Source organism: Bos mutus, chromosome 23, assembly GCF_027580195.1.
Source record: "Bos mutus isolate GX-2022 chromosome 23, NWIPB_WYAK_1.1, whole genome shotgun sequence".
NCBI lineage: Eukaryota > Metazoa > Chordata > Mammalia > Artiodactyla > Bovidae > Bos > Bos mutus.
In genome coordinates, this window is record NC_091639.1 from 45729627 (window position 1) to 45754910 (window position 25284).

Consider the following 25284-nt stretch of genomic DNA (forward strand, 5'->3'; position numbering starts at 1 on the left):
GTCCAATTCAAGTAGGACTCTCATCCTACGTACTTCATGGCATCTGTGTATCATGTAACTAGTCCGTCCACTTGGACAGTCTCCCCCAAACCTTCTTCTCCTGATCTCCATGAAATGATATTAATAATATCCTCAGTTTTTAAACCACAGCAAGCACCCTTACCTCCTTCTCCTTACCTCAGTTGCCATACCAGGCAGATGCAAAATTCCAGCCAGGATGTGTTTAAGCACAACTCAGATTCACTTCTCCATTGCCCTTCTCATTGTCATAATTTAGGCTCACAGGTATCTTGCTTTGTTTGAATAATTTTCAAACACATCTCAATCCCTGTTCCTTCCCTCTCCAAGCCAACCTTCTTCCCTCTACTAGAAGTAGTCTCATGCCCCATCTTAATCATTTCTGTATTCCTAGGACCAAGCCCAATTCCAGGAAAGAGTCAAAGGTATTCTTTATGAAAGAAGAGAAAGGAGCAGAGGAGAGAGCTGCTTAGATCCTGACAGGACGGTGATCAAAACTTTTTGATGGAATTCCATCACTGACTGAACGAAATGTAAAGCCGTGTGTACAGTTCCCAGGTCTATGTTTACATATATGATACACGTTTGAACTTATACCTGGCTCGCTTTTTGTGTGCATGAGTATCTTATACTCGAAACACAGGGGGCACCACATTCTATGCTCTAAATGAAAACCCTGCACTTTACTACACGTGACTCCTTAGTAATGAACCAAGATTTCCATGTCCTCTCTCTCCATCAAAATCCTATACATCCTTCAAACCCCATTCCAGAAACCAACTCATTTATGAAGACTTGCCCACATTTTGTATTGAAATCCACCTTTTCTTCCACATTCCAATAACATTTTTCATTTCTATGAGATAGTAGAAGCACTGAATATCACATTAAAAATAAGTTCGTTTAGGTGAGAAACATGCCATATTCATTTGTCACTTCTTACAGAAATCAGTGCATCGTCTTTAATGAAAATGGCAGACAACAATGTTTTAAATTTATTCTTCTCACCAAATGAAGAAATTGCAAAAATGCATAGTTCCATGTACAGCCTTGTATATTTCATAAATTATATAACATACTATTAGAGTTTTATAATAATAATCAAAATGTAATTGCTTTTATCATGATATCTGTATTCTGAACACATTTGACTTGGAAAATACAATTTTAGTTTATATATTTTATTAAATATATGTTTCTTCAGGGGATATAAACTGTCCCGCTAATAAATGCAAATTCTATATCATTATCTACCTGTATTTAATGTTCTGACAAATGTGACTTTACCTCAATATCCTGTAGGACATGACAGTATAAAGCAGACCAACATGGACTTTGAAACTGACCAGACCTAAATTAAATTCCTGATGTCACAACTTAACTAGAACTTAATATCCTTGAACATTTTTTTTTCTGTAAAATAAGAGCAACAGCACCTTCCTTGGGTGGTTATTATAATTAAATATTCCTGGCACTTAGAAACAAGCACTGAAAATATGATTTTCCCCACCCCATAATCTCACATGAATTAAGACAGATTTTCACTAAAATTGAGTTGCCATATGATCCACTCCTGGTTATATATCCAGACAATATACTATACTTCAGACAAAACTATACTTCAAAAAGATACATGCATCCCTATGTTCATAGCAGCACTATTTACAATAGCCAACACACAGAAACAACTTAAATGTCCATCAACAGATGAATACACAAAGAAGATGTTATATATGTATATGTATGTTTTATATATATAATAGAATGCTACTCAGCCATAAAAAGAATGAAGTAATGCCATTTGCAGCAACTTGGGTGAGATGATCATACTAACTGAAGCAAGCCAGAAAGAGAAAGACAAACACAGTGTGATATCACTGATATCTGGAATTTAAAATAGGACACAGATGAACTGATTTAAGAAACAAACAGACTCGCAGACATAGAGGACAAAACTGTGGCTGGCAAGAAGGAGGGGGTGGGGGTGGAGCATGAATCTGGGATTAGTAGATGCAGACTGTTACATATGCAATGGATAAATGACAAGGTCCTTCCCACTGTACAGCAGAGAGTATTATATTCAATATCCGGTGAGAAACCATAATGGACAAGAATATGAAAAAGAATAACATATACGTATAAGTGAACCATTCTGCTGTACACCAGAAATTAACACAACACTGCGAATCATAATTCAACACTCCAATAATTAAAAAATACTAATTTTCTTCCTTTGCTGCTTTTATTCAGTAAGCAAAATTACATTATGAAATCAATATCTTTTCAGTCATGTTAAATTATGGCTCTCCTCTCCCAAAACACGCCAGCTTGATGCTAATTCCCCATGAATACCACAGTCATACCCAGGCATCTTTACCTTAACGCGAGGGTCAGCAAAGGTGACCACTTGTGAGCCATTAATGATGCTGGTTGTTGTAAATAATAATGTTTTATCCACTCCATTTAAGGTAACTGCTATTTGTGGCCTTCCATCAATGGTTAAAATTCTCCATAAATCCCACATTTTCTTGACCTTAAATCTCTGAGTGGAGACAAATACGTATGATGGAGGAAGACCTTCTGGGAAAACATTGCTGGAAACAGAAGACTGTGTATAAGCTTAAAGAATTCTCAACATGTCTACAGATTTATCAAGAAAAAACTGTATCAACATACAACATTATGGGGGGATGGGAGAGAGGTTCAAAGGGGGGGGGATATCTGTATGCATATAGCTGATTCACTTTATTGTACAGCAGAAACTAGCATACTGTAAAGCAATTAGGCTTCCCTGGTGACTCAGACGGTAAAGAATCTGCCTGAAGTGAGGTAGACCTGGGTTCGATCCTGGGTAGGGAAGATGCCCTGGAGAAGGAATGGCAATCCACCCCAGTATTCTTACCTGAAGAATACCACGGACAGAGGAGACTGGTGGGCTACAGTTCACAGGGTCACAAAGAATTGGACACAACTGAGTAACTAACACACACAAAAATAATAAAATAAAATAGAAAAATACATATAACATTTACCTTGTGAATTCTGATAAATCAACTTTTGATGTTATTTCATATCCTTTAATCTTTGTTGGTAAAAGCTGAACTCTCTTCTTAGCCTTTTTCTTTATACCCAAGCCTAAAAGAATATCAAACCCCTTCTCATCACGTGCTGCCACGGGAATTCGTGTTGGACAGACAGATTCTATGAAGGAAAAGGCGTAAAAGTGGATTAATCATGGGTTACTTCAACAAAAAAGAAAATTAAGGGAGGAATAAAGAACATAGAATTCTAAAATCTCTATATGCACACAAATGTATATCAATGTATTTCTGAGAAACGTTTTTGTTTTGTTTTCAGGGTGTTTTTGTTACTTGACAATGGAGTCCTAACTGTCTTCTTTCTCCCTAAAAGGGGATGAAATGTAAGACGAATATTTGTTCATGAACTGTTTCAAGGGCAACATTGCTGAAGTTTACACTTCACTATTGTGACTAAGAAGCAACGGAACACCTGGCCTGCGGTAGAGGCAGGCTGGAGCAGGGTTTCTGCTTCTCATCCAGGATTGTCCGGGAGTCACACACCCTTGGATACTGCCCTTGAACTTCTTGGATCCGGGAGATGAACTCTGATTGCTTTCTTGCTTTCCCAGCATTTGAGAGGTAAGAAAAAACATGTGTGTTGCTCCTTATACTCTTTCCAGTTCTAGCAGTTTATAATCTTACAGTTCAAATGTCGTTGGTTCTCTCACTCTGGAAAAAACTTAACTGTGGGTCTTTTCTGTTCATGGAAATTCTTCAAATGGGCCTATTATCTCATCTATGATTAATCAGATTATATATTATATTAATCACATTCATAAATGAATAAAGACTTTTTCCTTAAGAAGCGTCATTAAGGTTTGCATTATACAGTCATCTATATAAATTATAAAAATGTGATGTGCTTTTCAATTATCTGGGAAACCAGTGTCTCAAATTATGTGGAAAATTCTGTACAGTTGAAATGCTATTAAGCTGTTATACTGTAGGAATGTTGCAATATTTTCAGATTCTTCCAAGGCCATCATATAATATACACACTGAGCCTGACTGCTTATATTTTATAGAGCAGCTAACAGAATATAAATAGAAGAACCTCCACAAAATGTGCTTTAAGATAATCATTCTCCTGAAAAGCATTAAAGAGAGGGAACAGTATCATATTTATCCTAGAATAAAAAGTAATGAGATGGATTTTATTAGGTCAATAATACTGTCATACCGTGTAGCATAGAATACTGAAATTAATTAAAGCTTTGTTATAAATAAAATTAGATGTATTCCTGAGAAGATATGGATATTTGCATCTTCAGGTCTGAGGATGCTGAGTTGTTTTTTAGCTTGCTTGTTTGTTTCTTCTTTGTTTTTGCTTTGTTTGGCTGCAGTTGTCTGTTTATTTGTTTTGGCCCCACAGCGCAGCATGCGGGATCTTAGTTCCTGACCAGGGATCAAACTTACGCTCTGGCAGAAGTTCAGTGTCTTAACTACTAGACAGCCAGGGAAGTCCTGGGTTTTTGCTATTTCAGTAGCTTTACTGAGGTAAATTGAGATACAATAAATCAAACATAAAGTTTACAATCTGATTAGTTTTGACACATGTGTATACCTGTGAAGCCATCTCCACCGACAAAGCAACGAACATGTGCATCAGCCTCAAAAGTTTCCCTACGTTCCCTGCAATCTGTTCCTGACACCATTCACTATCCCGATCCCATCCGCATTCTCAGGCACCACTGATACATCTTCTGTCACTACAAATAAGTTTGAATTTCATATAATTCTATAGCGACAGAAGCGTATTGGAAGTCCTCTTTCTTGTCTGGCTTCTTTCATGCAGCTTGATTATTTTAGATCCACTCTGGCTGCTGTTTCAGTAGTTCATTCTTTTGGATGCTGATTACTGTCCATTGTATGGATATATCACAATTATCTACACGCTTGCTGATGGACAATATTGGAAATATTGGAAATAATATTAAGTTTTGATATAAAGAGTTAGATGTATCCCTGGGAAGGGAAGGGTATTTTCCTCTCAGATCAGAGGTTGCTGAGTTTTGAAAGACCTAATCAGTCACATCCTTCTTCCTCTAGGAAGCTTAGCGCTAACTGATGAGAAGATACAGAAACTGTGCAAGCAGAAGGTGCTGGTTAGGGGTGTGAACCACTGAGTCTGATGAGACAGTGAACTGTAATTAACCACCCCTGCCTGGCAGCCCAGCAGGACTGATTCATTCCCCAGCCACCCAAGAAACAGGACTTGCCCCTAAGCTCACATAGGATCCACAAAGAAAATGGAGCTCCAGCTTCACAAACCTGTCCATCCAAAAAGAAAAAGCTAAAGGGACTTTGCCAACATGACCATCTACTTTTCTCAGATGCCCTTATCTGAAGACGCATTTTCTCATCAGTGGTAAAGAGTCAAAGAAAGTGGAGAAAGGTCAATCTATATACTCATTGCAGCACTGCTTTTAATTTGAAAGAATGAGAACTCCCCAAAAAACTTTGCCTGTACCCAGACAAAAGCCAACTCAAGTGAACTTTGAGCAGAGAAGTGACAAATTAGACTTCACTATTAAACCATCTTTACATTCAGAAATAATCCATGTTCTGACAAATATTAATCTTTTACTACATTACTGAATTGATTTGTCTTTTCACCTCTACTTAAAACTGAGATTTCTTATCATTTAAAAACTCATTTTAATATAAAATCAAAAACAACTTATCAAAAGAAGAGCTAGTCTACCTGAAGCTCCTCCATATGAAAACACAAGAAGCAGGGAATAAATGTAGTAATAATGCTGAATGTTCAGTTCAGTTCAGTCACTCAGTCGTGTCCAACTCTTTGTGACCCCGTAAACTGCAACACGCCAGGCCTCCCTGTCCATCACCAACTCCCGGAGTTCACTCAGACTCATGTCCATCAAGTCGGTGATGCCATCCAACCATCTCATCCTCTGTCGTCCCCTTCTCCTCCTGCCCCCAATCCCTCCCAGCATCAGAGTCTTTTCCAATGAGTCAATGCTTCGCATGAGGTGGCCAAAGTACTGGAGTTTCAGCTTTAGCATCAGTCCTTCCAATGCACACCCAGGACTGATCTCCTTTAGAATGGACTGGTTGGATCTCCTTGCAGTCCAAGGGACTCTCAAGAGTCTTCTCCAACACCACAGTTCAAAAGCATCAATTCCTCGGCACTCAGCTTTCTTCACAGTCCAACTCTCACATCCAAACATGACCACTGGAAAAACCATAACCTTAACTAGACGGACCTTTGTTGGCAAAGTAATGTCTCTGCTTTTGAATATGCTATCTAGGTTGGTCATAACTTTCTTCTAAGGAGTAAATGTCTTTTAATTTCATGGCCGCAATCACCATCTGCAGTGATTTTGGAGCCCCAAAAAATAAAGTCTACCACTGTTTCCACTGTTTCCCCATCTATTTCCCATGAAGGGAAGGGACCAGATGCCATGATCTTAGCTTTCTGAACGTTGAGCTTTAAGCCAACTTTTTCACTCTCATCTTTCACTTTCATCAAGAGGCTTTTTAGTTCCTCTTCACTCTCTGCAATAAGGGTGGTGTCATCTGCATATCTGAGGTTATTGAGATTTCTCCCGGCAATCTTGACTCCAGCTTGTGTTTCTTCCAGCCCAGCATTTCTCATGATGTACTCTGCATATAAGTAAGATAAGCAGGGTGACAATATACAGCCTTGATATACTCCTTTTCCTATTTGGAACCAGTCTGTTGTTCCATGTCCAGTTCTAACTGTTGCTTCCTGACCTGCATATAGGTTTCTCAAGAGGCAGGTCAGGTGCTCTGGTATTCCCATCTCTTTCAGAATTTTCCACAGTTTATTGTGATCCACACAGTCAAAGGCTTTGGCATAATCAATAAAGCAGAAATAGATGTTTTTCTGGAACTCTCTTGCTTTTTACATGATCCAGAGGATGTTGGCAATTGGATCTCTGGTTCCTCTGCCTTTTCTAAAACCAGCTTGAACATCTGGAAGTTCACAGTTCAGGTATTGCTGAAGCCTGGCTTGGAGAATTTTGAGCATTACTTTAGGCTGTGTTATATAACTGAAATCATAAATCAATAAATTAAATTCTTCCTGTTACTATGATGCAAGATTTGTTCCTGGCAGGGGGCAGGGTAATACAGAACAACATGAAGCCTTATTTCAAATGCATTTGATTTAAAACTGCAAAAGAAAGAACTTTACTTGAAAAGAAAATGTGTTAAATACCATATCATAAGAATATTCAGATTTGAATTGCTCTTTTGATTTTTTTTACCAAAGAGAAGTTATAAGATATTAGACAAAGAGCTCCAACTGAAGATCAGAATCTGAGGTTTAGACCAAAGCCTTCCTCTTAACCTCTCATGAGCCTCTGGCCTCTCATCTGTGAAGAGAGAATAATGCTCTCCTTCACAGGGCTTGTCTGATGATCAGATGCATTGATGTATGTGGAAATGCTTCATAACTTCAAAACAGCATGCAAGTGTGGGGAATAAAGCAAGTACTGTGCTCATCCTTTTTCTATAATCAAATCTTTTGCACTGTATTCTGTTAATAATCTCCAGGATTGTACAGAAAACAGTGTGGCCCAGTGCATGAAATCAAAAGTGTATATCAGTAATCACAATATAGCCATGGCTTCATTAATATCTAGCACATCTCATTAGTGATCATGCATGCTCAGTCGTGTACAGCTCTTTGCAACCATACAGACTGAAGCCCACCAGGCTCCTCTGTCCATGGGATTTTCCAGCAAGAACACTGCAGTGGGTTGCCATGCCCTCCTCCAGGGGATCTTCCCAACCCAGGGATCTAACCCGTGTCTACTATGCTCCTGCATTGCAGGCAGATTGTTTACCACTTGATCTATCAGAGAAGCCCTCTCATTAGGGAAAATGTATTTAAATAATTACATTTTATTTTTCTTTCAGCTTTCAATTTTTTAATTGTAAAGTGAACGTAAAATTTATTATTTTGACTATTTTTAAGTGTAAATTCACTACCATTAAGTATATTCAAATGTTGTATAACCAACACCCCTATTCAGGGAACCAGAAAAGAAAACAAGGAAAACCCACTAAAGCAGAAGAGCTTCAGTTTTCAGAAATACAAACTTTGTACCCATTGGACAATAACTCCTCATGGTTTCTCTCTTCTCAGCCCCTGGTACCCTCATATTTTCTTGAAGGAATAATCTTTCTTCCCTATTTTCTCACCTACAAGCACAATAAAATATCCTCATACACAGGAACTGAAAAGTAAAATGTAGCTAAAATGCTCAAATACAGTTTGTACGTTTGCATACACTGGCTATGGGAGACAGGTAAAAGGAAGTTTCTGTACATAAAAAGCTGCTTTCATTGCCAACCAACAATTGTTCCAAAACCTGTCAGGGAAATAAAGGTAAATAACTAACTCCTCTATAGTGTCCTAAAAAGATGTATGTATAAGCACACAACCAATTTCTACTGGAAACTGGGAATAAAAATTGGAACTTGGAAGTTATTTTAAGGACCAAGAAAATCAAATGCTAACAGAGTCAGTCAGAGGATAATACCCACAACAGCTAAGTTGAACAATCTAGATAAAGCAAGTTAGTTTGAAGAAGTACATTTAGGAGCAAGGACAAAAAAAGAAAAAGAACTCAAGATCTAAGTTCGCAAGTGCAGGAAACTAAACAGTTGTAATTTTAGCCCAATATGTTCAGAGAGTATTCAGGAAAGGAATGCTTTCTGGAGCAAGCATGGATCACTCCAGCTTATTTTAAACACTAGGGTGCAGTGATAATTGCTTCCTGTTAAATCTAAGGGCTAAGTAATATAAGTGATTCAGTCTCATCAGGGTCATAAAAACATGTTCTATTTAAAATCCTATCATAGTCAGGGACAGAAAAACTGTCCATCTTTTGAGTCTGGCCAGGACAATTAGATATGTCCAGCTACTCCTTTCTGTGTGTGCGTGTCTGACTCTTGGTGACCCCATGGACTATAGCCTGCCAGACTCCTCTGTCCATTTGATTTTCCCGGCAAAAATAGCAGAAGGGGTTGCCATTTCCTCCTTCGGGGTATCTTCTCAACCCAAGGATCAAACCTGTGTCTCCTGCATCTCCTGCATCAGCAGACATATTCTCTACTGCTGAGCCACAGGACTGGAAAGGTCAGTTTTCATTCCAATCCCAAAGAAAAGCAATGCCAAAGGATACTCAAACTACTGTACAATTTCACTCATCTCACACGCTACTAGAGTAATGCTCAAAAATTCTCCAACCAGGCTTTAACAGTTCGTGAACCAAGAAATTCCACATGTTCAAGCTGGATTGAGAAAAGGCAAAGGAAACAGAGATCAAATGGCCAACATCCGATGGATCACTGAAAATGCAAGAGAGTTCCAGAAAAATATCTGCTTCTGCTTTATTGACTATGCCAAAGATTTGTGTGGATCACAACAAACTGTGGAAAATTCTTGAAGAGACGAGAATACCAGACCACCTGACCTGCCTCCTGATAAATCTGTATGCAGGTCAGGAAGCAACAGTTAGAACTGGACATGGAACAACAGACTGGTTCCAAATCGATAAAGGAGTATGTCCAGGTTGTATATTGTCACCCTGTTTATTTGACTTCTATGCAGACTATGTCATGAGAAACGCTGGACTGGAAGAAGCACAAGCTGGAATCAAGATTGCCAGGAGAAATATCAATAACCTCAGATATGCAGATAACACCATCCTTATGGCAGAAAGCAAAGAGGAATTAAAGAGACTCTTGATGAAAGTGAGAGTGAAAAGGTTGGCTTAAAACTCAACATTCAGAAAACTAAGATCATGGCATCTGGTCCCATCACTTCATGGTAAATAGATGAGGAAACAGTGACAGACTTTATTTTGGGGGGCTCCAAAATCACTGCAGATGGTGATTGCAGCCATGAAATTAAAAGATGCTTGCTCCTTGGAAGAAGAGCTAATGACCAACCTAGACAGCATATTAAAAAGCAGAGACATTACTTTGTCAACAAAAGTCTGTCTAGTCAAAGCTATGGTTTTTCCAGTAGTCATGTATGGATGTGAGAGTTGGATTATAAAGAAAGCTGAGCACTGAAAAATTGATGCTTTTGAACTGTGGTGTTGGAGAAGAAGACTCCTGAGAGTTCCTTGGACTGCAAGGAGATCCAAACAATCCATCCTAAAGGAAATCACTCCTGAATATTCATTGGAAGGACTGATGCTGAAGGTGAAACTCCAATACTTTGGCCACCTGAGGCAAAGAACTGACTCATTGGAAAAGACCCTGAGACCCTGATGCTGGGAAAGATTGAAGGCAGGAGGAGAAGAGGATGACAGAGGATGAGATGGCTGGATGGCATCACTGACTCAATGGACATGAGTTTGAGCAAGCTCCAGGAGTTGGTGATGGACAGGGAAGCCTGGTGTGCTGCAATCCATGGGGTTGCAAAGAGTTGGACACGATTTAGTGACTGAACTGAGCCACCAGGGAAGCCAGATGTTAACAAGATGTGGGATTATCATACTAATTAATAATGAACACATTTTTCCAGATCTCAACTAGCCTAGTTTATAAGTGCCTATTCAATCCAATTCTACTTGTTATATTGTTTGTAAGCCACCCCTCTGCAGAAGTCACATATTTTATTGATAACTGGGGAAATTTATGTGGAGATTCACAGTCAGAGACTGAAAGAAATTTTACTGATCCAGATCCAGTAGTCCAGTAAAATATAGTTGTCTATGATACCCCGGTGTACAGCTCAGATCTATGCAAGCCAGCTCCTTTAAACTTTCCTGAACTGAACTTGCCCTTAATGGTAAGGCACATGTGAGTATAGGTGTCACTGACACACATTCCTCAATGACATTCCGTGGCAATTTAATAATTTGCCTTTCTGAATATGTTTTATCATCAGGGACTTTAGTATCATGTAATGTACAAGTCATAGAAAAGGTGCCACATCCACCATGGTTTCAGTTTCAATTTAGTACTAAGACCGTAATAACTTAGATTCCATCTCATCATATTGGAAATACAATAAAATAGCAATAGCAAATCCTAAATAAATTATCCAAGCAGAAGTCCATTTACCAAAGCCCAGAGTCACAAAATTTCTTTTCTCATCACAGATTAAATGATCTCATCCTTTTAACCAGCAAGCAATCCTACTGTCTTGAAATATAGATTGATTTAAAGTCAACAATACTTCATCAGAGGAAGATGTCTGCCAAACACATGACTGACAGACAGTGGGACCTAGTAAGCATAGATTTTTATAAGACTCCTTTCAGTGGTGAGTCAACGGAACCAATAAACTCCAGTTAGCCTTAAGTACAACTTGTGCACAACCCAGAAAAGTAAAAATCTTTTTCACCAGTGAGTAGTCCCACTAACATAGAATGTATTATTTTTCAACAATGAGAAAAATATAAGGAACGGAAATCCATCCTTGGCTTGGAAAATAAAGGGTAATTACAAACATAACTCATCTGGTTTTGTCAGTTTTCATTTTAAAAGCATTGATTATGTGATGAAATGTTAAGCTATTCCTTTCTCTGATTGAATACTAGAGATGGAGAAAGGTAGTGCATTTTACCTTTATGCAAATCCAGATAATAGTCTTTATCCCATTCCTATAACTCATTGTTTACTCCTTTTTTTCATTTTTAACTTAAATGAGAAGAAGTTTTGTTAAATATTAGTTATGCATCATTTTAACATGCTAACTCTATCGTTTATTTAACAGACATCCAGTCATCTTAACACGTCTCTCTGTTGCTCTAGCCTCTAGCATGCTGATAATAATCTGCATACAATGTGGTCTCTTTGCTCTCACACTGATAGGGCTGACCTCTGTGACCAACAGGAAAGACACTGCTATCTCTCTGGCTCTCTTGGATGACTTACTCTGGGGGAAGCCAAGTCGTCATGTTGCAGGGATGCTCAAACAGCTCCTTGGAGATGTTTACCTGCCCAGGAACTGAGACCTCCTGCCAGCAACAGCACCGACTCGCCAACCTTGTGAGTGAGTCACCTTAGAAGCAGACCTCCAGCGCCAGTCAAGCCTTCAGCTGACTGCCACCCCAACTGATATCTTGATTGCATTCCTTGAGAGAACCTGAGTCAGGATCACCCAGCCCAGCTTTGCCCATGTTCCTGATCCACAGAAACTGTATGAGATAATAAATGCTATTATTATTTAATCCAAATACAAGATAAAATGATGAAACAAAATGAAAATCAGGCCTCTGTTACCAAAGTTGGAGTCAGTCAATTAGACTAAGATCATATTTAGAAAGAGTGATATTGATCAAGTCAAGAACCAGATTCAGACCTGGTTCTAACTCCAGAGATTAGGCTCAGTTCAGTTCAGCCTCTCAGTCATGTCCGACTCTTTGCGACCCCATGAATCGCAGCACGCCAGGCCTCCCTGTCCATCACCAACTCCCGGAGTTCACTCAGACTCACGTCCATTGAGTCAGTGATGCCATCCAGCCATCTCATCCTCTGTGGTCCCCTTCTCCTCCTGCCCCCAATCCCTCCCAGCATCAGAGTCTTTTCTAATGAGTCAACTCTTCACATGAGGTGGCCAAAGTACTGGAGTTTCAGCTTTAGCATCATTCCTTCCAAAGAAATCCCAGGGCTGATGTCCTTCAGAATGGACTGGTTGGATCTCCTTGCAGTCCAAGGGACTCTCAAGAGTCTTCTCCAATTCCACAGTTCAAAAGCATCAATTCTTCAGCGCTCAGCCTTCCTCACAGTCCAACTCTCACATCCATATGTGACCACTGGAGATTAGGCTAGACCATCATATATATTCACATGGCCTCAGGTTTATAGAAAGAACTATCAAGCTTTACTTTAATATACATTGCATTGTGCTTACTGAATTTTTTAAACTTTTTTATTAAGATACAACCTACATTCAGTAAAATGCCTTGATCTACTCTATGAGTTATACTATGATGTACTTATCTCTTTTCCTGTGAGCAATCATTTGAGTTGTTTTCAGTTTGGGGCTACTTTAAATAAAGCTGCTATGAACATTCTTGAATAGTCTTTTGGTGAACATATGAACTTATTTCTCACAGCTAAATATTAATATCTAGAAGTAGAACTGCTGTTTCATAAGATAGCAGTATGCTTTGCCCTAAAAGATAACATCAAAGACTTTTCCAAAGTGATTGTATAATATTCACTCCTATGGGTATGACAATGGTCATTTAAAAGGATGTTATAATAATAAAATATGTCATTAAGTGATATGTATTATATAAATAACATTTTAGAGAAAGAATGGGAGAGTGAGCTACTTATATAAGCTTTAAACATTCCTAAGAAAGTTAGTCTGAATATTTTCTATTTCTCTCTTTGCTAGAAAAAATGAACTGAATGTACACAGCTGCATTTAGATCCAATCATAAACCCTGAGAGCAAGATCTATGTGCTATAATTTGAATATTTTCTGAATCATACCATACCATAGTCATCTTACTTTTTCAATTTTTTTTTTTTTATTTCATGGCTGCAATCACCATCTGCAGTGATTTTGGAGCCCCCCAAAATAAAGTCTGACACTGTTTCCACTGTTTCAAATTTAATACTCATCATCGGTTTTCACATGAAATATAAACACATCATATTTCTTTATTAAAAACATAGCTCTAGTCTCCCTAATTAAATGAATGGAAAATCCGTATTTTTGCATATACTACAAACCCTTGACAATGTAGATTGTCACCGACCCAGATTATATTTAAATTCTTTTAATCTACAGATAGAAAACAAAATGATTCCCCTGAATATTCAATGAGGTTTTATGAAATATTACCCCTCATCAAATCCCATCTGCCAAACTTTACCCCAGCTCTGACCTCTCATTTTCCTGTGCCCCATCTCTGTGGTTAGGAATTCAAGCACATATGTACCAATAGTGGAGAGGCAGAGGGAAGGAAATGAGCTCCATGTGAGGGCAGAGAAATTAATCACATGCTTGTTATGAAATCATGTAATCATGAAATCCTATCTTCGAAAGCAACTCAGTTGTCCTGGCCATGGCCCCTGATATGTGTATCTTGACCTTTTGTAGCTTCCATTGAAATGCAAGTTAAACAGAGTAGGGGAGAGGAGTATACCAGGCCATTATTTGTAAGTATTATGCCTTGAGTTAGATAATCAAAGTATACAGCAATCTGAAAGCAAAGAGTCATCCAAAATGTGAATAATTTCAACAAGAGGAAAAGAAATTCAGAAGTCCTGAACATCATTCCAAATTAAAGTACACCATGGTGGAAAGCACTGGAAGGAAAAAAAGCCCCAGTGCTTTTGGGGATGAAAGACACCAAAGTTCCACTTAGGGAAGCCAGCTCTCTTTCTCGCTCCCCTCTCACCTCTCTAAGAACATATGGCTACATTTACACAGCTAATTGCCTTCTGACTTCTGGTCCCTCTTGAGTCCACACCATATACTCTTTTAAGAAACAGATACATTTCCTGCTTCATCCAAGAATCATGATGGTGGAAAAAGGAATGGTAAGAATACACAGGCTGTTTCCAGGTCCTGCTCTTTTAACTGTCTTCTGTGCACAGGCGAGTTCAGCTCACCTGAATCAAAATATGGGTCCTGAAACAAAGTCCTTCAAGACACAAGCTATTGGAAGCCCTTGTAGATACTTAAGGATGGTACCTCCCAAAGCACAAGGGGAAATCACTTTCTTTTCCCTCCTCATTCTATTGCATCAAGGCCATGCTTAGCTGACTCATAACAACAAAAGAATGATGTCAGCAAGACAGCAGAATAGAAAGTCACGACAACTATTCCCTAACTGAAATGCTGATTTAACAATGATCTATGGGCCAAAATACCTTTATGAACATTCCATATTCAAGTCAGGAAGTTGAAGTTTCCCAGATGAGCACAAAAATAAGAATAACATCTTGAAGTAGGCAATAAGAGTGATTTCACCCTGGCCACATCAGTTCCCTCTCCAGGATGACACAAATAAGTGCCAAGAGAGATGCCCTTGCTTATAATGACTCCCCAGTGAGGAAGAAAGAAAAATGCAGCATGCATCTAATGCTCCAGCTTTCAGAGAGACTGGAGAGATGGAGAGACTGGTTTCTGTATTGACTCATTTGCAGCCCTGATGGAACCTGAATCAATTGAACGCCTGGGGACTGCAGAAAACAAGTAAGAGTGTGAGGGCAGCTTGTTGTGACATGATTCTGCATGGTCAGGAGAAGACACATGACTTGAAGCTTCTCCTGCAGGAAGAGAAAAGAGTGGAGATGTATCCAGCATCCCAGCTTTTCAAAGGGCTGCCTGAGGGAATGATGTTGGTCTCACCTGACTAATGATGCTGACAAGGAACCAGCACACCTGGACACCTAGTGGCCACTGAGAACAAGGAAGAGGGGGGAAATCTGTAAAACTAGAGGACTTGAGTGTTACAGGAAGATACCAAATGGAGTGAAAGATTATTAGTTTCTGAAAAAGAAACTTGTCTCACTAATTAACAGATTTCTTACACAGTCCCAAAGAAATCACATCCCTCCAAAAATGGTTTCAAAATCTCTAGCCAGGCTGATTGCTAAGGGACTTTCACTGGGCAAAGCCTGTTGGTAAAGACTGGTAAAAGTGATTGCTTTTTCAAATGTGTGAATCTCAAGACAAAACTATGAGATATATGACTCAATCAAAGGAACATAATAACTCTCCAGATACTGACCCTGAAGAAAGAGAAGTATCTTATCTGACAAAGTTTAAAATAACCATCATGAGATGCTTTATGAGCTCAAGAACATGACACATGAACAAAATGAGAATAGCAACAAAAAGAAAATATAAAGGAGAACCAAACAGAAATTTTGGAGCAGAAAAACACAATAATTGAACCAGAAAACTGACTAGGGGGGTTAAAAGTCAGCCTTGATCAAGTAGAAGAAAGTATCAGTAGACTTGAAGACAGGTCCTTTGAAATTATCCAGGTAGAAGATCAAAAATTTTAAAGAATGACAAAAATTGAAGAAAGCCTAAATGACTCATGCCCACCATCTAGTAGACCAATATATAGATTATAGGAGTTGCAGAAGAAGAAGAGATAAAGAAGCAGAGCTTATTTAAATAAATAATAGCCAAAAAATTCTTAAATCTAGGAAAGGAAGCAGACATCCAGATATTCAAGAACTGAAAGAAATCCACATCCAGACACATTATAATCAAATTTTCAAAAACAAGGGTAAAGAGAGAACTTGGAAATCACTAACAGAAAAGCAACTCACTATGTACAGGGTACCCCATAATCCAATCACCAGATTTCTGAGTAGAAATATTGCAGGCCACAAGGGAATGGGGTGCTATATTCAAAGTGTTCAAAGAAAAAGACTGCCCACCAAAAATAACATACCTGGCAAACATGTCATTCAAACTAGAAAGAAAAATAAATACTTTTCTAGATTAAGAAAAAGCTCATCACCACTAGGCCCACCTAACAAGAAATACTAGGGAGGTCCTTCAAATTGAAAGGATATTAAGCAGCAACACAAAAGCACTGGAAAGTATAAAATTTGCTGGTAAAGGTAAATATAGAGACATATTCAGAATACTGTAACACTGTAACAGTGGTATTTAAATCACTTTTAATTCTGATATAGAAAACTGTGAAAATATATTAATGGATACACAGTATAAGATGATATAATTTGTGGCATCATTAAAAAGTGTAAAGGGTGGGGAGGAGCTCAGAAGGCTGAGGAATAGGACAGAGAGACCACTTTCTCCCCCACAAATTCATCAAAAGAACATTTAAACGCTGAGTAAATTCCACAAAACAATTTCTGAAAGACGGCAGAGGACATCAGGCACCCAGAAAAGCAGCCCATTGTCTTCGAAAGGAGGTAGGAAAAAATAAATGACAAAAAAAGAGACAAAAGAGGGAGGGATGGAGCTCCGTCCCGGGAAGGGAGTCTTAAAAAGAGAGAAGTTTCCAAACACCAGGAAACACTCTCACTGCCGATTCTGTGCCGAGCCTTGGAAGCACAGAGGGCAACATAACAGGGAGGGAAAATAAATAAACAATTAAAACCCACAGATTACGAGCCCAACGGTAACTCCCCCAGCCGAGAAGCAGCGCAGACGCCTGCAACCCGCCACTAGCAAGAAGGGGCTGGGCAGGGAGGCACGGCGCGGGCTGCATCGCTTAGAGTAAGGATCTGGCCTGAATGCCCCAAGTGCTATCTGAGCGAACTAACTTGGGCTAGCAAACCAGACTGTGGGATAATTACCACGCAAAAAGCCAGCCCTAACCTAAGACACCGCCAGGCCCGTGCACAGAACAAAGGACTGAACAGAGATAGCCGGCTGCAGACCATCCCCCTCCAGTGCCAGGCAGCCAGAGCTGAAAGGGGACAATCGCAGCCCCAGAGAGACATTATGTACAAAACTGTAAGCAGGCTTCTTTGCTAACTAAGACTTCTTGGGGGTCTGGATGGTCAACATCTGCCTGAGAAGGTGCACCGGTTGTACACCCAGAAAACCGAGCAGCGGGGAGGTGATAAGTCACAGAGGCCGCGCTCGCCAAACACCTCCATCACCTGAGCTGCTTGGACCTGGGAAGGGCACAAAACGCAGGCCCAACAGAGTCTGTGCCTCTGAGGACTACCCTAGTGCCTGAACCTGAGCGGCTTAGACCTGGGAGGTGCATGCAGCCCAGGGCCAGCCTCGGATGGTTCCCGGTGGAGCAACCTAGAGCCTGAACAGTGTGGGCAGGAGGGTACACATGCTGTGAGTGGGGTCAGGCCCAGTGTGGCTGAGGCACTGCAAGCACATGCCAGTGTTATTTGTTTGCAGCATCCCCCACAGCGGGACTGAACAAGTGAGCCTAAAAAAAAAAAAAGAAAAAAAAGGGTCCTCCACCGTCCCCTTTGTGTCAGGACACAAATCAGACACTGAACAGACCAGCAAACAGAAGAAGCTAAAACAGAGGGAACCGCCTTGGAAGTGACAGGTGCAATAGAGTAAAACCCTGTCGTTACTACCGACTACATAGGAAGGGGCCTATAGATCTTGAGAAATATAAGCCGGACCAAGGAACTAGCCGAAAATGAACTGACCCCACAAAACCCAAAACACCACTAGAGAAAGTCCTAGATATATTTTTACTATTTTTATGATCATTCTTTCTTTCTTTTTTTTTTTAATTTAAAAAAAAAATTTTAAGTCCTCTATTACTCCTTTAATTTTCACTTTTATAACCTACTAGAGCCAGACATCCTGGAATGTGAAGTCAAGTGGGCCTTAGAAAGCATCACTACGAACAAAGCTAGTGGAGGTGATGGAATTCCAGTTGAGCTATTTCAAATCCTGAAAGATGATGCTATGAAAGTGCTGCAATCAATATGCCAGCAAATTTGGAAAACTCAGCAGTGGCCACAGGACTGGAAAAGGTCAGTTTTCATTCTGATCCCAAAGAAAGGCAATGCCAAAGAATGCTCAAACTATCGCACAATTGCACTCATCTCACATGCTAGTAAAGTAATGCTCAAAATTCTCCAAGCCAGGCTTCAGCAATATGTGAACCGTGAACTTCCAGATGTTCAAGCTGGTTTTAGAAAAGGCAGAGGAACCAGAGATCAAATTGCCAACATCTGCTGGATCATGGAAAAAGCAAGAGAGTTCCAGAAAAACATCTATTTCTGCCTTATTGACTATGCCAAAGCCTTTGATTGTGTGGATCACAATGAACTGTGGGAAATTCTGAGAAATGGGAATACCAGACAATCTGATGTGCCTCTTGAGAAATTCGTATGCAGGTCAGGAAGCAACAGTTAGAACTGGACATGGAACAACAGAATGCTTCCAAATAGGAAAAGGAGTATGTCAAGGCTGTATATTGTCACCCTGCTTATTTAACTTATATGCAGAGTACATCATGAGAAATGCTGGACTGGAAGAAACACAAGCTGGAATCAAGATTGCTGGGAGAGATATCAATAACCTCAGATATGCAGATGACACCACCCTTATGGCAGAAAGTGAAGAGGAACTCAAAAGCCTCTTGATGAAAGTGAAAGTGGAGAGTGAAAAAGTTGGCTTAAAGCTCAACATTCAGAAAACAAAGATCATGGCATCCGGTCCCATCACTTCATGGGAAATAGATGGGGAAACAGTGGAAACAGTGTCAGACTTTATTTTTCTGGGCTCCAAAATCACTGCAGATGGTGATTGCAGCCATGAAATTAAAAGATGGTTACTCCTTGGAAGGAAAGTTATGACCAACCTAGATAGCATATTCCAAAGCAGAGACATTACTTTGCCAACAAAGGTTGGTCTAGTCAAGGCTATGGTTTTTTCCTGTGGTCATGTATGTATGTGAGACTTGGACTGTGAAGAAGGCTGAGCACTGAAGAATTGATGCTTTTGACTGTGGTGTTGGAGAAGACTCTTGAGAGTCCCTTGGACTGCAAGGAGATCCAACCAGTCCATTCTGAAGGAGATCAGCCTGGGATTTCTTTGGAAGGAATGATGCTAAAGCTGAAACTCCAGTACTTTGGCCACCTCATGCAAAGAGTTGGCTCATTGGAAAAGACTCTGATGCTGGGAGGGATTGGGGGCAGGAGAAGAAGGGGACGACAGAGGATGAGATGGCTGGATGGCATCACTGACTCGATGGACGTGAGTCTGAGTGAACTCCGGGAGTTGGTGATGGACAGGGAGGCCTGGCATGCTGCGATTCATGGGGTCGCAAAGAGTCGGATATGACTGAGTGACTGATCTGATCTGATTACTTTGCAAAAAAAAAAAGACCCTTTTTTTTAAAAGCAAACTTCATATATATATTTTTTATAATTTTTGTGACTTTTTTTTCCTTTCTTTTTTTTTCTTCTTTTTTAATATTGTATTTTTGAAATTCCAAACTCTACTCTAGATTTTTAATTTTTGCTTTTTGGTATTTGTTATCAATTTTGTACCTATTTTTTTTTATATATAATTTTTGTGACTTTTTTTTCTCTTTCTTTTTCTTCTTCTTTTCTTTAACATTGTATTTTTGAAATTCCAAACTCTACATTAGATTTTTAATTTTTGCCTTTTGGTATTTGTTATCAATTTTGTACCTTTAAGAACCCAATCTTCAGGACCCATTTTTACTTGGGAGCGAGATTACTGGCTTGACTGCTCTCTCCTCCTTTGGAGTCTCCATTTTCTCCACCAGGTCGCCTGTGTCTCCTCCCTAAACCCTCTCTGCTCTACCCAACTCTGTGAATTTCTGTGTTTTCCAGATGGTGGAGAACACTTAGGGAACTGATTACTGGCTGGATCTGTCTCTCTTCTTTTCATTCCCCTCTTTTATCCTCCTGGCCACCTCTGTCTCCTTCCTCCCTCTTCTCTTCTCTATATAACTCTGTGAACATCTCTGAGTGGTCCAGTTGTGGAGTGTACATAAGGAAGTGATTACTGGCTAGCCTGCTCTCTCTATTGATTCCACCTCATCTCATTCGGGTCACCTCCAACACCCTCCTCCCTCTTGTCTTTTCCATGTAACTCTGTGAACCTCTCTGGGTGTCCCTCACTGTGGATAAACTTTTCATCTTTAACCTAGATGGTTTATCAATGGTGCTGTATAGAAGGAGAAGTTTTGAGAGTACTGTAAAAATAAGACTGAAGACTGGAAGCAGGAGGCTTAAGTCCAAACCCTGACTCCAGGGAACATTAATTGACAGGAGCTCATCAAACACCTCCATACCTACACTGAAACCAAGCACCACACAAGGGCCAACAAGTTCCAGAACAAAACATACCATGCAAATTCTCCACCAACACAGGAATACAGCCCTGAGCTCCAATATACAGGCTGCCCAAAGTTACTACAAAACCATAGACATCTCATAACTCATTACTGGACACTTCATTGCACTCCAGAGAGAAGAAATCCAGCTCCACCCACCAGAACACCGACACAAGCTTCCCTAACCAAGAAACCTTGACAAGCCACCTGTACAAATCCACACACAGCGAGGAAACTCCACAATAAAGAGAACTCCACAAACTGCCAGAATACAGAAAGGATACCCCAAACTCAGCAATATAAACAAGATGAAGAGACAGAGGAATACCCAGCAGGTAAAGGAACAGGATAAATGCCCACCAACCAAACAAAAGAGGAAGAGATAGGGAATCTACCTGATAAAGAATTCCAAATAATGATAGTGAAAATGATCCAAAATTTGAAATAAAAATGGAATCACAGATAAATATCCTGGAGACAAGGATTGAGAAGATGCAAGAAAGGTTTAACAAGGACCTAAAAGAAATAAAAAAGAGTCAATATATAATGAATAATGAAATAAATGAGATCAAAAACACTCTGGAGGCAACAAATAGTAGAATAACAGAGGCAGAAGATAGGATTAGTGAATTAGAAGATAGAATGGTAGAAATAAATGAATCAGAGAGGAAAAAAGAAAAATGAATTAAAAGAAATGAGGACAATCTCAGAGACCTCCAGGACAATATTAAACGCTACAACATTCAAATCATAGGAGTCCCAGAAGAAGAAGACAAAAAGAAAGACCATGAGAAAATACTTGAGAAGATAATAGTTGAAAACTTCCCTAAAATGGGGAAGGAAATAATCACCCAAGTCCAAGAAACCCAGAGAGTCCCAAACAGGATAAACCCAAGGCGAAACACCCCAAGACACATATTAATCAAATTAACAAAGATCAAACACAAAGAACAAATATTAAAAGCAGCAAGGGAAAAACAACAAATATCACACAAGGGAATTCCCATAAGGATAACAGCTGATCTTTCAATAGAAACTCTTCAAGCCAGGAGGGAATGGCAAGACATACTTAAAGTGATGAAAGAAAATAACCTACAGCCCAGATTACTGTACCCAGCAAGGATCTCATTCAAATATGAAAGAGAAATCAAAAGCTTTACAGACAAGCAAAAGCTGAGAGAATTCAGCACCACCAAATCAGCTCTCCAACAAATACTAAAGGATATTCTCTAGACAGAAAACACAAAAAGGGTGTATAAACTGAAACCCAAAACAATAAAGTAAATGGCAATGGGGTCATACTTATCAATAATTATCTTAATCATACTTATCAATAATTATCTTAAATGTAAATGGGTTGAATGCCCCAACCAAAAGACAAAGACTGGCTGAATGGATACAAAAACAAAACCCCTATATATGTTGTCTACAAGAGACCCACCTCAAAACAGGGGACACATACAGACTGAAAGGGAAGGGCTGGAAAAAGATTTTCCATGCAAATAGAGACCAAAAAAGAAGCAGGAGTAGCAATACTCATATCAGATAAAATAGATTTTAAAACAAGACTTTAAAACAAAAGCTGTGAAAAGAGACAAAGAAGGACACTACATAATGATCAAAGGATCAATCCAAGAAGAAGATATAACAATTATAAATATATATGCACCCAACATAGGAGCACTGCAATATGTAAGACAAATGCTAACAAGTATGAAAGGGGAAATTAACAATAAGACAATAATAGTGGGAGACTTTAATACCCCACTCACACCTATGGATAGATCAACTAAACAGAAAATTAACAAGGAAACACAAACTTTAAATGATACAATAGACCAGTTAGACCTAATTGATATCTATAAAGACATTTCACCCCAAAACGATGAATTTCACTTTTTTCTCAAGCGCACATGGAACCTTCTCCAGGATAGATCACATCCTGGGCCATAAATCTAGCCTTGGTAAATTCAAAAAAATTGAAGTCATTCCAAGCATCTTTTCTGACCACAATGCAGTAAGATTAGATCTCAATTACAGGAGAAAAACTATTAAAAATGCCAACATATGGAGGCTGAACAACATGCTGCTGAATAACCAACAAATCACAGAAGAAATCAAAAAAGAAATCAAAATTTTCATAGAAACAAATGAAAATGAAAACACTACAACCCAAAACCTGTGGGACACTGTAAAAGCAGTCCTAAGGGGAAAGTTCATAGCAATACAGGCATACCTCAAGAAACAAGAAAAAAGTCAAATAAATCACCTAACTCTACACCTAAAGCAACTAGAAAAGGAGGAAATGAAGAACCCCTAGGGTTAGTAGAAGGAAAGAGATCTTAAAAATTAGGGAAAATAAATACATGCAAATAAATGCAAAAGAAACAAAAGAGACCATAGCAAAAATCAACAAAGCCAAAAGCTGGTTCTTTGAAAGGATAAATAAAATTGACAAACCATTAGCCAGACTCATCAAGAAACAAAGGGAGAAAAATCAAACCAATAAAATTAGAAATGAAAATGGAGAGATCACAACAGACAACACAGAAATACAAAGGATCATAAGAGACTACTATCAGCAATTATATGCCAATAAAATGGAGAACGTGGAAGAAATGAACAAATTTCTTTTGTTTAAACTTTTCTAAATTCTTAGAAAAGTACAACTTTCCAAAACTGGACCAGGAAGAAATAGAAAATCTTAACAGACCCATCACAAGCATGGAAATTGAAACTGTAATCAGAAATCTTCCAGCAAACAAGAGCCCAGGTCCAGATGGCTTCACAGCTGAATTCTACCAAAAATTTAGAGAAGAGCTAACACCTATCCTACTCAAACTCTTCCAGAAAATTGCAGAGGAAGGTAAACTTCCAAACTCATTCTATGAGGCCACCATCACCCTAATACCAAAACCTGACAAAGATGCCACAAAAAAAGAAAACTACAGGCCAATATCACTGATGAACACAGATGCAAAAATCCTTAACAAAATTCTAGCAATCAGAATCCAACAGCACATTAAAAAGATCATACACCATGACCAAGTGGGCTTTATCCCAGTGATGCAAGGATTCTTCAACATCCACAAACCAATCAATGTAATACATCACATTAACAAATTTAAAAATAAAAACAATATGATTATCTCAATAGATGCGGAGAAAGCCTTTGACAAAATTCAACATCCATTTATGATTAAAAAAAATAACTCTCCAGAAAGCAGGAATAGAAGGAACATACCTCAACATAATAAAAGCTATATATGACAAACCCACAGCAAACATTATCCTCAATGGTGAAAAATTGAAAGCTATTCCCCAAAAGTCAGGAACAAGACAAGGGTGTGGAAGTTTTGGCCACAGCAATCAGAGCAGAAAAAGAAATAAAAGGAATCCAAATTCAAAAAGAAGAAGTAAGACTCTCACTTTTTGCAGATGACATGATCCTCTACATAGAAAACCCTAAAGACTCCACCAGAAAATTACTAGAACTAATCAATGAATATAGTAAAGTTGCAGGATATAAAATCAACACACAGAAATCCCTTGCATTCCTATACACTAATAATGAGAAAATAGAAAGAGAAATTAAGAAAACAATTCCATTCACCATTGCAACAAAAAGAATAAAATACTTAGGAATATATCTACCTAAAGAAACTAAAGACCTATATATAGAAAACTATAAAACACTGGTGAAAGAAATCAAAGAGGACACTAATAGATGGAGAAATATACCATGTTCATGGATTGGAAGAATCAATATAGTGAAAATGAGTATACTACCCAAAGCAATTTATAGATTCAATGCAATCCCTATCAAGCTACCAACAGTATTCTTCACAGAGCTAGAACAAATAATTTCACAATTTGTATGGAAATACAAAAAAACCTCGAATAGCCAAAGCAATCTTGAGAAAGAAGAATGGAACTGGAGGAATCAACCTGCCTGACTTCAGGCTCTACTACAAAGCCATAGTCATTAAGACAGTATGGTACTGGCACAAAGACAGAAATATAGATCAATGGAACAAAATAGAAAGCCCAGAGATAAATCCACGCACCTATGGACACCTTATCCTTTGACAAAGGAGGCAAGAATATACAATGGAGAAAAGACAATCTCTTTAACAAATGGTGCTGGGAAAACTGGTCAACCACTTGTAAAAGAATGAAACTAGAACACTTACTAACACCATACACAAAAATAAACTCAAAATGGATTAAAGATCTAAACGTAAGACCAGAAACTATAAAACTCCTAGAGGAGAACATAGGCAAAACACTCTCTGACATACATCACAGCAGGATCCTCTACGACCCACCTCCCAGAATATTGGAAATAAAAGCAAAAATAAACAAATGGGACCTAATTAAACTTAAAAGCTTCTGCACAACAAAGGAAACTATAAGCAAGG

At 38.9% G+C, this 25284-nt stretch overlaps 1 protein-coding gene across 1 annotated transcript in view; it reads right to left on the reverse strand.

Annotated features, from left to right (window-relative positions):
- Positions 1 to 25284, reverse strand: part of COL21A1 (collagen type XXI alpha 1 chain) — a 231890-nt gene that overhangs the window by 125114 nt on the left and 81492 nt on the right. Inside the window, exons 4-5 of the mRNA XM_070360774.1 lie at positions 3051 to 3219; positions 2396 to 2612 (exon numbers count right to left, since the gene is read on the reverse strand). Of these exons, the coding sequence (XP_070216875.1) occupies positions 2396 to 2612; positions 3051 to 3219 (386 nt within the window). The remainder of the gene's footprint in view (positions 1 to 2395; positions 2613 to 3050; positions 3220 to 25284) is intronic.